Source organism: Mytilus edulis, chromosome 9 (assembly GCF_963676685.1).
Source record: "Mytilus edulis chromosome 9, xbMytEdul2.2, whole genome shotgun sequence".
Classification (NCBI taxonomy): Eukaryota; Metazoa; Mollusca; class Bivalvia; order Mytilida; family Mytilidae; genus Mytilus; species Mytilus edulis.
In genome coordinates, this window is record NC_092352.1 from 37,523,014 (window position 1) to 37,536,194 (window position 13,181).

The following is a 13,181-nucleotide window of genomic DNA, read 5'->3' on the forward strand; positions in this document are numbered from 1 at the left end:
TGGCAAAACTTTTAGGAATTTTGGTTCTCAATGCTCTTCAACTTCGTACTTTATTTGGCCTTTTTAATTTTTTTGGATTCGAGCGTCACTGATGAGTCTTTTGTAGACGAAACGCGCGTCTGTCGTATATACTAAATTTAGTCCTGGTATCTATGATGAGTTTATTTATTGTAAATGATTGTAGTAACTCATTTTAATACTGCAATTTAGACGTGATTTTTTTAATCGTTCCTGCACATGTTAGTTTTGGCATCTCGGTCGTAATGATGGTAAATCAAGAAAAGCGCTTCGATCGCACTAAACTTGTCAACTGTTATTTTCAGTCACTGAATTAATTGTCTGCACTTGACTTATTTTTATTATATAACTTGAACACGAATCCCGCAATTGACCGGAGGTGCTCCAGAATGTTGAACAGATCCTAGTTCAAATGTAGTCCCCGACGTGTTGCTAGAATAAAACGAGTGTCATAAAAAGGATTCTAATATGAGGTGCTTATTTCGCTTTGTAAACAAATCCATGATTGAAATAAAAACAAAATGTTTGCACATGCGTATATAAACTACTGCAGAAAAATGAATTTTATCAAATTGGCATGCATTTGATATATTTCATTAACTTGAAACTTTTTTAATCTCTTAAATTACGCACATGTTGTAACTAAAATATATACAATGACTGCAAAGTGTTACAATTCGCAATGACATATTTGACCTAGAAACGGAATTTATTTTTGCTGTTCAAAACAGAGGGAGACTCTGTAAAACACATTGTCTGTTGTCGGCTTGTTTTCAAAAAAAGAGGTTCATGGCAGAGCCTACAAAAACGCTCTACACATTGGACAAAAAAATTACCACAAATGTCCTCATCATATTAGAAATAAATGATGCAAGCTATTCTTCGTTGTAGTTTTAACATGGGTACGCATCATATTCGTTAAAACTACAATAAAGTATAGCTTGCATCAATTATTTCTTAAATAAAGTAAGAAATTCAAGGAATGCTCCTACAAATAAGTGTAAAATTGAGAATGGAAATGGGGAATGTGTCAAAGAGACAACAACCCGACCATAGAAAAAACAACAGCAGAAGGTCACCAACAGGTCTTCAATGTAGCGAGAAATTCCCGCACCTGAGGCGTCGTCAGGCTGGCCCCTAAACAAATATATACTAGTTCAGTGATAATGAACGCCATACTAATTTCCAAATTGTACACAAGAAACTAAAATTAAAATAATACAAGACTAACAAAGGCCAGAGGCTCCTGACTTGGGACAGGCGCAAAAATGCGGCGGGGTTAAACATGTTTATGAGATCTCAATCCTCCCCCTATACCTCTAGCCAATGTAGAAAAGAAAACGCATAACAATACGCACATTAAAATTCAGTTAAGAGAAGTCCGAGTCTGATGTCAGAAGATGTAACCAAAAAAAATAAACCAAATGGCAATAAAACATGAATAACAACAGACTGTTAGAAGTTAACTGACATGTCAGCTCCAGACTTCAATAAAACTGATTGAAAGATTATGATTTCATCATATGAATATCAGGCACAATCCTTCCCGTTAGGGGTTTAATATCATACCATCATAACATATATGAGAAGAAGATAACCCATGTCATGCCAACAACTGTTTTTTTAATAAATGTGTTTAGTTCCAATGCAAAGATCTTATAAGTGAATGAATATTAACGCCAAAATATGCACATCTTTAATGACCTGATAACAGTATCGTAACTATATTCCTTCTTAATAAGTCTATTTAAATGTGTTGTTAGTTTCTGAGGTGAATACTTACATTTTCGGGCTTTATAAAGAATATTTCCATAAAAAGTTGGATGTGAAATACCTGAACGTATAAGAAGTCTGCATGTTGAGCTATATTTACGAATGATGTCCTTATACCGATGATAAACTTTAGTAAATGTTTTGACTAGTTTGTGATAACGAAAACCCTGGTGTAATAATTTTTCAGTAATATATAATTCTTTCTCTCGTTAAAATCTAAAACACTGTTACATACGTTAATACTAGATTTCTTTCCAGGTTTGACCATTGGTGCATCTTTATCTGCTATAATAATTGTCATCTTACTGATTTGTCTTCTAATAGTTATTAGACGAAGGTAGATATTTTCTTATTCATTTGTGTTTTGTATTACATTAATTTTAATATTACTCATTACGCAGTCGTATTATTGGAGGTCATGAAGGTTCATGGCGTTGTCAGTTTATTTTCGATTTATGAGTTTGACTGTCCCTCTGGTATCTTTCGTCCCTCTTTTCTATTCCCTACTATACACTTTCATATAGGTTTGAGATGTGTTTATATATACAAGAAGATGTAGTATGAGTGCCAATGAGAAACCTCTCCATTCAAGTTACTTTTTATGTTTTAAATAAAACGTCTCCAAGTAAAGAAGGAAACAAGGCATACATAATCGTTTTTATCTTTTGTTAAAATTTCATTGTGTATGCTTACATAAAAGAGAACTTATAGGAGTAACTTTTAAATAGTTCTATCAGCCATGAAATAGAAGAACAAATACCATATTGAAAAAATTGCTTACACTATTATATGTTTCACTTGCTCATGCTGAAAAAATCTTTTAATCCATACCAAAAGGACACTCATGCATAAAAGGTGGTATATGATTATCTACATGCAAACAGAAAACTGTTTTGGTTGATATTCTTTGATTCATATTGTTATTTCCTAAACCACTTCTAAAATTAGTCTATCAAATGTAATGCTAAAACTTCACCAAATTAATGCATCCTAGAAAATGAAATTTTCACTGAGAAGCAATAATATTTTCTACATGTATAAGTCAAGATGAGTATTGTAAAGATAGATTATTCTAAAAAGATAAACCAGATTACTGTGGATTCATTAATATTCGATGGATACCAATTTTTGGGGTTACGTGGGAACAGGTGAACAGGCGAACCACACATTCAAATGTTAAACGAATATCATATTTTCAATAGGCCGTGGATACAGAGATTGGCAAAACTACCAAATCAAATACCCAAGAATATGCAAGTTTTCAGCATTCCACAAAATTTAATACCCACGACAATAAATGAATCCACAGTATTCACGAAATTCATTTAAAAGACTTTTAAAACCTAAATAATGTCTTTTTAAAGCGTATAATTTCAGATCAATAGAACGGAAATCAGCAAAAAAGAACCAAACCGTACAGAACTCTGAAGATGGAAATGATTACACTAGACGTCAGAATATTGCATTACCTATGCAAGAAGATTTGACAGAATACAATGAATTGGCCATGCGTCGTGATAGTCATCAATATGGAGAATTAACATCCGTGGGAACAAAACCAAACGAGACAACCTATGATTATATTGACCATCATATACACAAACAAGAAACAGATATTTGTAAAATTGATAAGATAAACTCTATGAAGGATCCAGGTATTGAATTGGTTCAAGATTATTCAGTTCTAGACCCAAATGAGAAAACATTAAATACAGTAATGGTTATGTCAAATACTGAAAGAGACGGAGACGCATATGCAGTTCTCGATCCTGATGAATCCACTACCCTTTGTTCAGGAGCCGACAGCTCTAATCGATTAGGTAAACCGTTGTGTGAATCGAACAATAAGCACACAAAAAAATCAACATGCTCTCATACTCAGGATGAAGCCTATGCAGTTCTTGACCCAAATATAACAGGCTTCGACAGGACTGAAAACGTTTCAAAAAATGAATCACATGAAACTTATACAGTACTCGATCCCAGTATTACAGGATTTAATCGTTCAAATGAACCCGGGAAAATGACGAAGGAACATGTAAATAAAAACGGCTTAGTTCGGCCATTTAAAGAAGATGGGACTGATTACGAGTTTGCAAAACCTATAGATGATAATAGGTCCTCAAAATCAAGTTTGCCTAGTTACAGAGATCGAACAAATAGTGGAGGTACTTATCAAACTGGCAATACTCACCGACGTCAGGACATCCATCAACAGAACCCTGAAGAAAATGTTTACAACCGCACTGTTGATGATGTTTATGATTCGGCAGCACATACAAGAAAGCAAACCTCTCGAGATGATACCTACGATCATTTCTCTGGAGAGAAGATAAAAGACTGTGGTTAAACCTAAAAATACTAAACGTTAATAAAACATAGCTTGAAGATGCGAAAATGAAACTAATATATATCAACACATTTCAAAATAACATATTTACCTTATTAACTGGTATCATTAACACTTTAATATCACATACATATTCATTCCATTTGTGTCAAATAATTACTCCTATAAGCTCATCACACAGTTTAATAATCTCTGTGCAAATTTTTCCGATATAAATGTTGCATTTATAATGTATTTTTCGATATTTTAGCCGTTGCTTTGAAATGATTATAATAATTAAACTAATATTTTACAAACCATACCATTCTTTAAAAAAAATAGATTAGCCAAACGCGTGTTCTGTCTTCATAAGAATTATTGGTGGCGCTCGAATAAATACAATTTGTAGTCGAAATCAAATACGATGATTGATTCTTTGTTGCTTAGTGTTCAGTAGTATATTTTATATTTTATATGCATTCTCAGGACGATAACAAATTAAAAATATATACAATAGGTAGGTCGGGTAATAGACAACGCCCGAGATGAAGGGTGCATGCAATTCGGACTTCCACTGGAACATGAGGGTTGTTCTGTGCTATGCGATTGAAACCCGTAATGTTTCGAATATTTAAACATAGTGAAATAGGAGAAAGTTTCTTCGATTAAGAGGGCTACCGTTTCGTCCAGATAAAGTTGTGAAAAAGGTCTGACTATTTCAAATCTTCATTTTTTTTGTCATTTTGAAAATTTGAATAACAAGAGCGTTGTAGAAGCTTCATGAATTGCAGAATAATAATTTTCCTGAAAAGACATAGCTTGTCGAAATGTGCATCTAGTGTTGTTTTGATATGGTTTACCTTTCCTATTGGACAATTTGTAATTATAAAATTTTAGCGATTTTGATTTGCTAATTTCTTTTCTTATTTTCTTCACGTTTAACAGATTAAAAGGGTCAGTATAAGAAGAAATCATTTGAACTGCAAAGTAATAACTATAACGTCTATGACATTTCGTTTGTCGGTCGATTGTACGAAAGTGCTGAATTTGTGAATACCGAAGACCCTTCCCAACCTGGTCAACTTTCTACTCATATCAATCAACTTGAACTATAATAGAAGTTGTTGTGCGGTGTTTGTCCGCAAAAGATTTTACTTTAAAGATAGTTTGTAAGCTATAAAAACTGTTATAACTAGAAACAAAGTAAATTGGTGTAAATTGTAATAAAAAAATTAATAGTTATCAAAGGTACCAGGATTATAATTTAATACGCCAGACGCACGTTTCGTCTACATAACACTCATCAGTGACAGTCAGATCAAAACAGTTAAAAAGCCAAACAAATACAAAGTTGAAGAGCATTGAGAACCCAAAATTCCAAAAAGTTATTCCAAATACACCAAGGTAATCTACTCTTGGGGTAAGAAAATCCTTAGTTTTTCGAAAAATTCAAAGTTTTTGTAAACAGAAAATTTATAAAAATGACCATATAATTGATATTCATGTCAACACCGAAGTGCTGACTACTGGGCTGGTGATACCCTCGGGGACGAAACGTCCACCAACAGTGGCCTCGACCAAGTGGTGTAAATAGTTATCACAGAGGGACGAGAGATACCAAAGTGACAGTCAAACTCATAAATCTAAAACAAACTGACAACGCCATGACCAAAAATGAAAAAGACAAACAAACAACAGCACACATGACACAACACAGAAAACTAAAGAACAAACAACACGAACCCCACCAAAAAACTAGGGGTGATCTCAGGTGCTCCGGAAGGGTAGGCAGATCCTGCTCCACATGTGGCACCCGTCGTGTTGTTTATGTGATAACAAATCCGGTAAATAGTCTAATTCGGTAGGTCACATTCATGAAAGGAAAGGGGATTGTAGTTACGACGTAAGGAACATATCCGATATCATTTGTGAAACGGTTATTCCATAACGGTCAACCAACTCGCGATGGCATCCGTAAAATTTACGAAGAGATGATTTCAACTTCACCATTTGGAACTCTTGGTTTAATAGCTTCCTCGTGAGCAGCAACCCTCTATCAAGAAAATCATGATAGAAAATACAAGCACGGGAATATCGTATCAATTGGGAGATATATACCCCGTATGCAGGTGCTGCTGGGATATTGCTACTTAGAAATGGAAAGCTCACAATTGGAAAGCTGAAATCATCTCTTTTGTCGTAAAGTTTTGTTTTCAACCGACCCTCATCATCAACTTCTAGATGTAAGTCAAGATATGAGGCCGACTTAACTGTATCTGTAGTATCCTTTATCTCTAGCTCGATGGGATAGATGCGTTCCACATAGTCACCAAATTTAGAATTATTTAGTGAAAGAACATCATCTATATAGCGGAAAGTATAGTTAAAGGATATTGCTAACTTCTTATCTTTCTTCCTAAGAAGTTCCTGCATGAAGTCAGCCTCATAATAATAAAGAAACAAGTCGGCAAGTAGAGGGGCACAGTTTGTTCCCATTGGAATGCCGACAGTCTGTTGAAAAACACGTCCTCCGAACGTAACAAATATATTGTCAATCAAGAAATCAAGCATCTTGATAATATCAGTTTCAGAGATTTTTTTGTTCGAATCAGAGTGGTCCTTTACAAAATAGGATTTATCCCTCCCTAAGACAAGATACTTGTATCTATCAAAGGTATCAGCATTAATGGTTATATTTGAATAATTTGGGTGATTGATTTTGCACAAAACTACGTGAGATATATTTTGTTACCAAAACACATGCAATGTCATGCAAGCTACTACTATACTGAACAATAGACTTACTTTGAATAAACTAAAATCGAGAGAATTGACACCTCACCTTAAAATATCTAAATAAAAATCTACTCCTATAAAAAGTAAAATAACAACAATACCTAGCTCCGAGAAAATTAAAAACCAAAATTTCCATTTAATGACAAAATCGAAATCGCAAACATATTAAACGAATGGCTCACAACTGTCATATTTCTGACTTGGTACAAGCATTTTCTGATGTAGAAATGGTGGATATAACCTGGTGTTAAAGCTGGCTAAACCTCTCATATGTATGACAGTCACATGAAATTCCATTATGTTAACAACAATGTGTGAACAAAGCAGACAAACATAAAAGGTATAAATGTCAAAAATAGGTGTACAGCCGCACCATAAACAGACAATTTTATAAAGATTCGTTAATCATCGAAACGGTATAAGCAGATCATGTTCCACGAGTGGCACGTGTTGTGTGCCACTCAAAAGTAAAAAAAACTGATGACAAGTCTAATATAGCAAGCCAAATTATATGTCGATGCCTCGGTAGCCAAGCGGTCTACAATGTAAGTAGTTCTACTACTGTACTTGCTAGCCAGTCAAAACTGAGGTTTTTTCCGGGTGCTCCGGCTTTATCCAACTAGTCGCCATGAAATAGCCCAAAAATGGCGCTTAAAAGTGGCGTTAAAATACCAACAATCAATCAACAATCAATCTGAACTTATGTCAAGTACATGAAAATCACTTCTGAAAAAGATATTTTTTTATAAGTTCTCCTGGCTTGTAGCTAATGTAACTCTCTCGATTGTTTTGTGCATATTGTAAATATTTATTGTTGTATTTATTATCTCTGTACCAACGTAATGCATTAGCTTTGTGAGATTGAAGATATATACTAGAGAAAATAGGACGGGATTATGGTTACGACAATTGGGACATATTAGTGCGAACTCGAGAAATGATAAGGAAAGAGATTATTCAACTTCAAAACTTTGAATCTTGGTATAATGGTGTTCTTGTGAGCAGCAACCCTCTATCGAACAAATCATGAAAGGGAATAACGTATGGACTTTGATATACCGGTATATACTCTGTATTCAAACGCTGCTGGAATGATGCTTTATAGACACGGAAAGTTCATAATCAAGGAGCTGAAATTTTCTCTTTTGTAGCAGAGTTTTGTTTTCAACTGAAACTCATTGTCAATTCCGAGATGTAAGTCTGGTATAATAAGTAAAATAAATAAAACACCCAACGCCAAGAAACAATCAAAACGGAGAGTCCCTTATTAAAAGGCAAAATCAAAACCTCTAACACAATGGAGAGCAATTGTAATACAATTCCTTACTTGGAACAGTCATTTCCTTATGCAGACAATGGTTGATGAAACCTGGTTTGATAGCTAGATGAACCTGTCAACATATGGTGCACCCTAAACTGTATATGAGATATAGTTTATTTCAATTACGATTGGTTATATGTGTTCAATATAGTCACCAAACTTTATTTGGTGAGAGAATATCAGCTATATAGCAGAATTAAAGGATAATGCTAACTTTTTTCTTTCTTCCTGAGCAGCTCAATTCAACTTTGCAAACAGAAATAGATACATAAGATTCTCTCAATAATTTCTTAATTTCTTCATTTAAGAATAATTTATTAAAAATGTTTAAGTTATGCCGAAGTACTGACTACTGATCTGATGATACCATCGGTGACGGATAACCATCAAGCCGCGGTATTCAAAAGATAGGTTTGCAGGTCCTAAAATTCGAATCTCTAAACTTAATCCAGGTCAACATATGACTTATCAAATTTTTAAACCATATAAAACAAGATTTACTATGATGACCAGTTCGCGTTCTTTCAAATTCTTCATGCTAGATACCTTTTTCTGGTACAATATTGTGACTTGTAAACTCGAAGGCCATATGGTAACCTTAAACTGCTTACTTCTACTTCATTTTCTATCTGATGGATATTTGTATCATTGGCAATCAAACGAAATCTCCTCATTTCTATATCGTTGCTTTATATTGTAGTCTTTCGAACGGCATTATATGTCATCGATGTAGATTTTACTACAACAATATCTTTGCTATCAGTTCATGGAGTCATGTGTATATTCAGAAACTTCTCTTCATGTATTTAATTTTAAAGATAAATTTAATGTACAGTTATAATAGAGATAAGATCCGTTCGGATTAGTTTTAGAACTCTAAAGCAAAGGTAAGATTTTGTAATACATGATAAAGTCAACTGTTCTTAAGTGAACTTTACATTAATATCATGTTTTCTATTTTATTCTAAATCATGGAAATTTTTTTCGAATAATACTTAAAACGGACAACAGGAACATAAAGTTAATATTACAGCCGATTGCATTTAGTGTTTAGGCAAAGGTTACATCTTTTGTTAGCGTGCTTGTTAGCTGAACCGTTAAATCATTATTAGGTAAGGTATACTATCCTTCTTTCGTAGTAGCCTAGTCCAACAAACAGATATATTGGTTATCTGTCGAACTAGTCAAGTTTTAAAGGAGGTGAGTTTACCTAACCTAATAAAGACTTCACGGTTCAGCTAGCAGGAAAGCTAACCAAATATATTTCCTTTGCATACACACTAAATGAAATCGGCTGTAACACTGCACAGTACACTATATAACCGATCTATGAAAACACTGCAAGGGACATCAAAGAAGTATAATAAGAGCACAAATGATACACAATTGTTTAGTTAATGGGGAAAACAGTCAACATCAACTACTGACATCAGTAGACCTCAGTTCTTCGAACAAATAACTAGACATCCATGTAAATAAACGGGAAACAATAAATACAGATTCTTTTCATTGCTGGTTAAAAATCTAGTAAGTAATTTGGAAAGTTGTTAATTTGAGTACATTTATATTTGACAAACATAGCCATTGAACACTATTTGTCATAAAATTGACAGAATCTGGTAGTCAATAGAGATCAAGTGTCAGGTAGTCAATAAAGATCAAGTGTCAAACGCCTTTTTTGGGGAAATGCAACAAAAATGTACTGACGGTAGTTATCATTTAAAAAGTGCAAATAACTTGAAGGTGAAACATTTTATAACCTGTTCATTTTCATTCAAACGAACAACACCAAAGAAAAATCATATCAATCTACATATCTTATATCGCGTATAATATCACCTGAATATAGTGTTACTCAATCCATAGATGTTGCTTCTTCCAAATTTTGCTATTCAACAAGGGTTCTAAGATGTGGTATAAGTGACAACATCCTTTCAAAGGTTTCACGGATGCAACCAGGAGTGTCTGATCTTTTTGTCATTTTGAACAATAAAATATGTTCAAACTACAAACCAGGAGTTGTTTGAACGTAACGAAATGTAAATGTGTTACCACGGATATATGTTCCACATACAATAGCATCTTGATAATGTCTTCATATTTGCAGTTGACTACTAGAAGAAGGAAGTTTAAGATGTTTTTATTATGTAAGTCATGTTATAAAATAAAAATACAAAGCGTAAGAACAAACAAAAAACAAATATAAAGAAAGACACAGATAAATGAACTACACAAAATCAGACAAAACATTCTCATACCAAAATAAAGTATCAAAAACACCCTAAAAAAGAGGAAAATTATTTGAAAGTAAATACAAAGCAATAATGTCTTAGACTTAATTCAGAAAATATAAAAGATAATACACAGACACATTAAAATTTATGAAAATGGTTAATGTTGAACCTAGTACGAAACAGCATATGAGATTATGAAGACATAAATCAGAAATTACTGAATGTTCACGAAGGTAGACTGTACGTAACATGTAAAACACGATTTTAATGCCATAAAATAATTTATTGTTCGAATATTTTATTTAGAATCAGATGTCCATAAATAATTCTGTAGTAAACAATAATAGGATAAATGTGTCGTAGACAAAAAGTAACTAATGCAAAACTAACAACAACAAAGTGAATGTTAGACTTCACGATTATATATTTGCTTTAAAATAATACACTCCATATTACACACCAATCAGTGTCGGATCTAGAAATTTTCATAAGAGGGGGCCCACTGACTGCCTAAGGGGGAGGCCCGATTCCGTCACGCTTCAGTGATTTCCTATATAACCAAACAAATTTTTTTCTGAAAAAAAGGGGGGCGGCCCCCTGGCCCCCTAAATCCGCCTCTGCCAATTTGAAATTATAAACCATAATTGTACGTTACAGACAAGACCTGTATATGTTCAACTATTTCACCCCTATACACACAAAAGCATTTACATCTACTGCAAGACCATCCCTCCTGAAGTGGTTACACAATATGTGCCTTTAAAACAATTATGAAAAATATACTTGTGTAAATATGTTGAAGTTCATATAAATTTATGGGTTATGTTGAAATTTGGCTACTTTTAAAATTGTTAGAAAACAAAGAACGGTAAAAGTTCATTGCTTACAAATATGTTTAAGAAAAAGAGTTGCAGAGTAAAATTTAAAGAGACGGCAACCTAACAAAAAATTAACTATAAACAAATTATGTTTGTTATTTTGTGAGCTACTACAAATGTATTTATTTACTATAGTAAAGACCTTTTATAAAAGCAAACTGATTCATAATACACATACCTATATCAATACTTTCTTATGTCTTACTTGTTTCATATGTAAAAAGTCAATTTATATATTTATATTCTGATAGGTGTATGGATGTTCGTGGTCCTTTTTGATACTACATTTGGTAAGTTTTCATATATAATGTGATGATTTCAACTTTTTAATTGTGAACTTTTCATTTCTAAGCAGTAACATACTCTCTATTCCGATCGTGTGCTGATAGAACATGTTCTGTTGAAACACCATGCTCGTGCATGTTCACACTACTAATACTTAACCACGGTTTAATTAACTATCCATCTAATGTAACGGATTACTAAAGGATATAGCCGATTTTTGTCGTATTTATTTCACGTAATGTGTACATGTATGTACAAAAAAAATCTTTCGATCTTCAAAACCACTAAATCACAGATACTAAGTGCCAATTAAATTTCCGCGGAATTTGCATATTTAAAAACAAAAGACCAAACTATCAATTATAAAGGCTTAAAGAATTTCAGAGCTAAAAACTACACAGTTGCTAGATATTAGTAATTTTTAATATTATCCTAGAATGAATAAGAAGAACCACACTTATCTCATTCTAAGTATATTGTCTATATCTATATATGTTACAAGCATTTTTTTTTTTTTTTTGTAAAATGCCTGAAAACGTTAAGCATTTTCTAAAATGACTGCAAGATTGAGTCATTATGCATAATGACAAAATTTTCTAGGCATTTTACAAAATGCCTGAAATATAATTTATAGAATGAAATGTGCCAAGAAAAAAAATTGAACGCGTTGAACAACAGAGCAGTTTTATTTATGATAATTACTGTCTGAATTGAAAAAGAACAGCTTAAATTATCAAGAATATATTTAACTGAATTATTCCAATTCACACAAGCTCAGAACTCAACATTTTTTTTTTAATTTCTCAAAATGTTTGGATGACAGAACACACACGTCACACATGCATATCTTCTTTTTTGTGGCTATAGATGGTATATAGGGGTAAAATACAGATTTTGGCTTAATAAATCTCTAAATCTAGTGCATTTAGAGCAAATCTGACATGGGGTTATTAAATTCATAAGGTTAAGATCTATCAGCCCTGACATTTGCAGACATTTGCAGATGATCGGAAAACCCGTTGTTGGTTGCTTCCACTTAAGGTAGCACAATACAAAGATTTTTTCACTCCCAATCAGACAACTTTAAACTGATGTAATTCATTTCATCCTTCTTTAAATTTTATAAATGAGGTACCAAAAGAAAGAAGAAAGATTAATCTTTCATATTGTGATAATTTCATTATGACATAATTATTACATAATTAACTATTATGTAATTAGTTGCTACATTGTGATGTCCATACTTGAATGAATTTAGCATCTTTGTTCTTTATAGCATCCCAAAATATTTTATAGATTCTTGTACAACACAGCTTGACCTCCAAAACTGTGTCTCAGATTTCCAAAAACATCAATAGAACAAATTTTATACCCAATTAAATTTAGTGGTCTCTTATGAATTGATGTTGCAAACTTCATTTAAGATTTATGAGAGAATGAAATACAATAGGAAAAATATGAGACACAGTTTTGGAGGTCAAACTGTGTTGTGCAAGAATCTATAAAATATTTTGGGATGCTATGAATAACAAAGAAGCTAAATTCAT

At 32.9% G+C, this 13,181-nt stretch overlaps 1 protein-coding gene across 1 annotated transcript in view; it reads left to right on the plus strand.

Annotated features, from left to right (window-relative positions):
- The window catches only part of LOC139489689 (uncharacterized), a 195,980-nt gene extending 190,618 nt beyond the window's left edge, over positions 1–5,362 (plus strand). The window contains exon 11 of the mRNA XM_071276358.1: positions 3,169–5,362. Coding sequence (XP_071132459.1) covers positions 3,169–4,141 — 973 coding nt within the window. The 3' untranslated portion in view covers positions 4,142–5,362. The remainder of the gene's footprint in view (positions 1–3,168) is intronic.
- Positions 5,363–13,181: the final 7,819 nt, after the last annotated feature.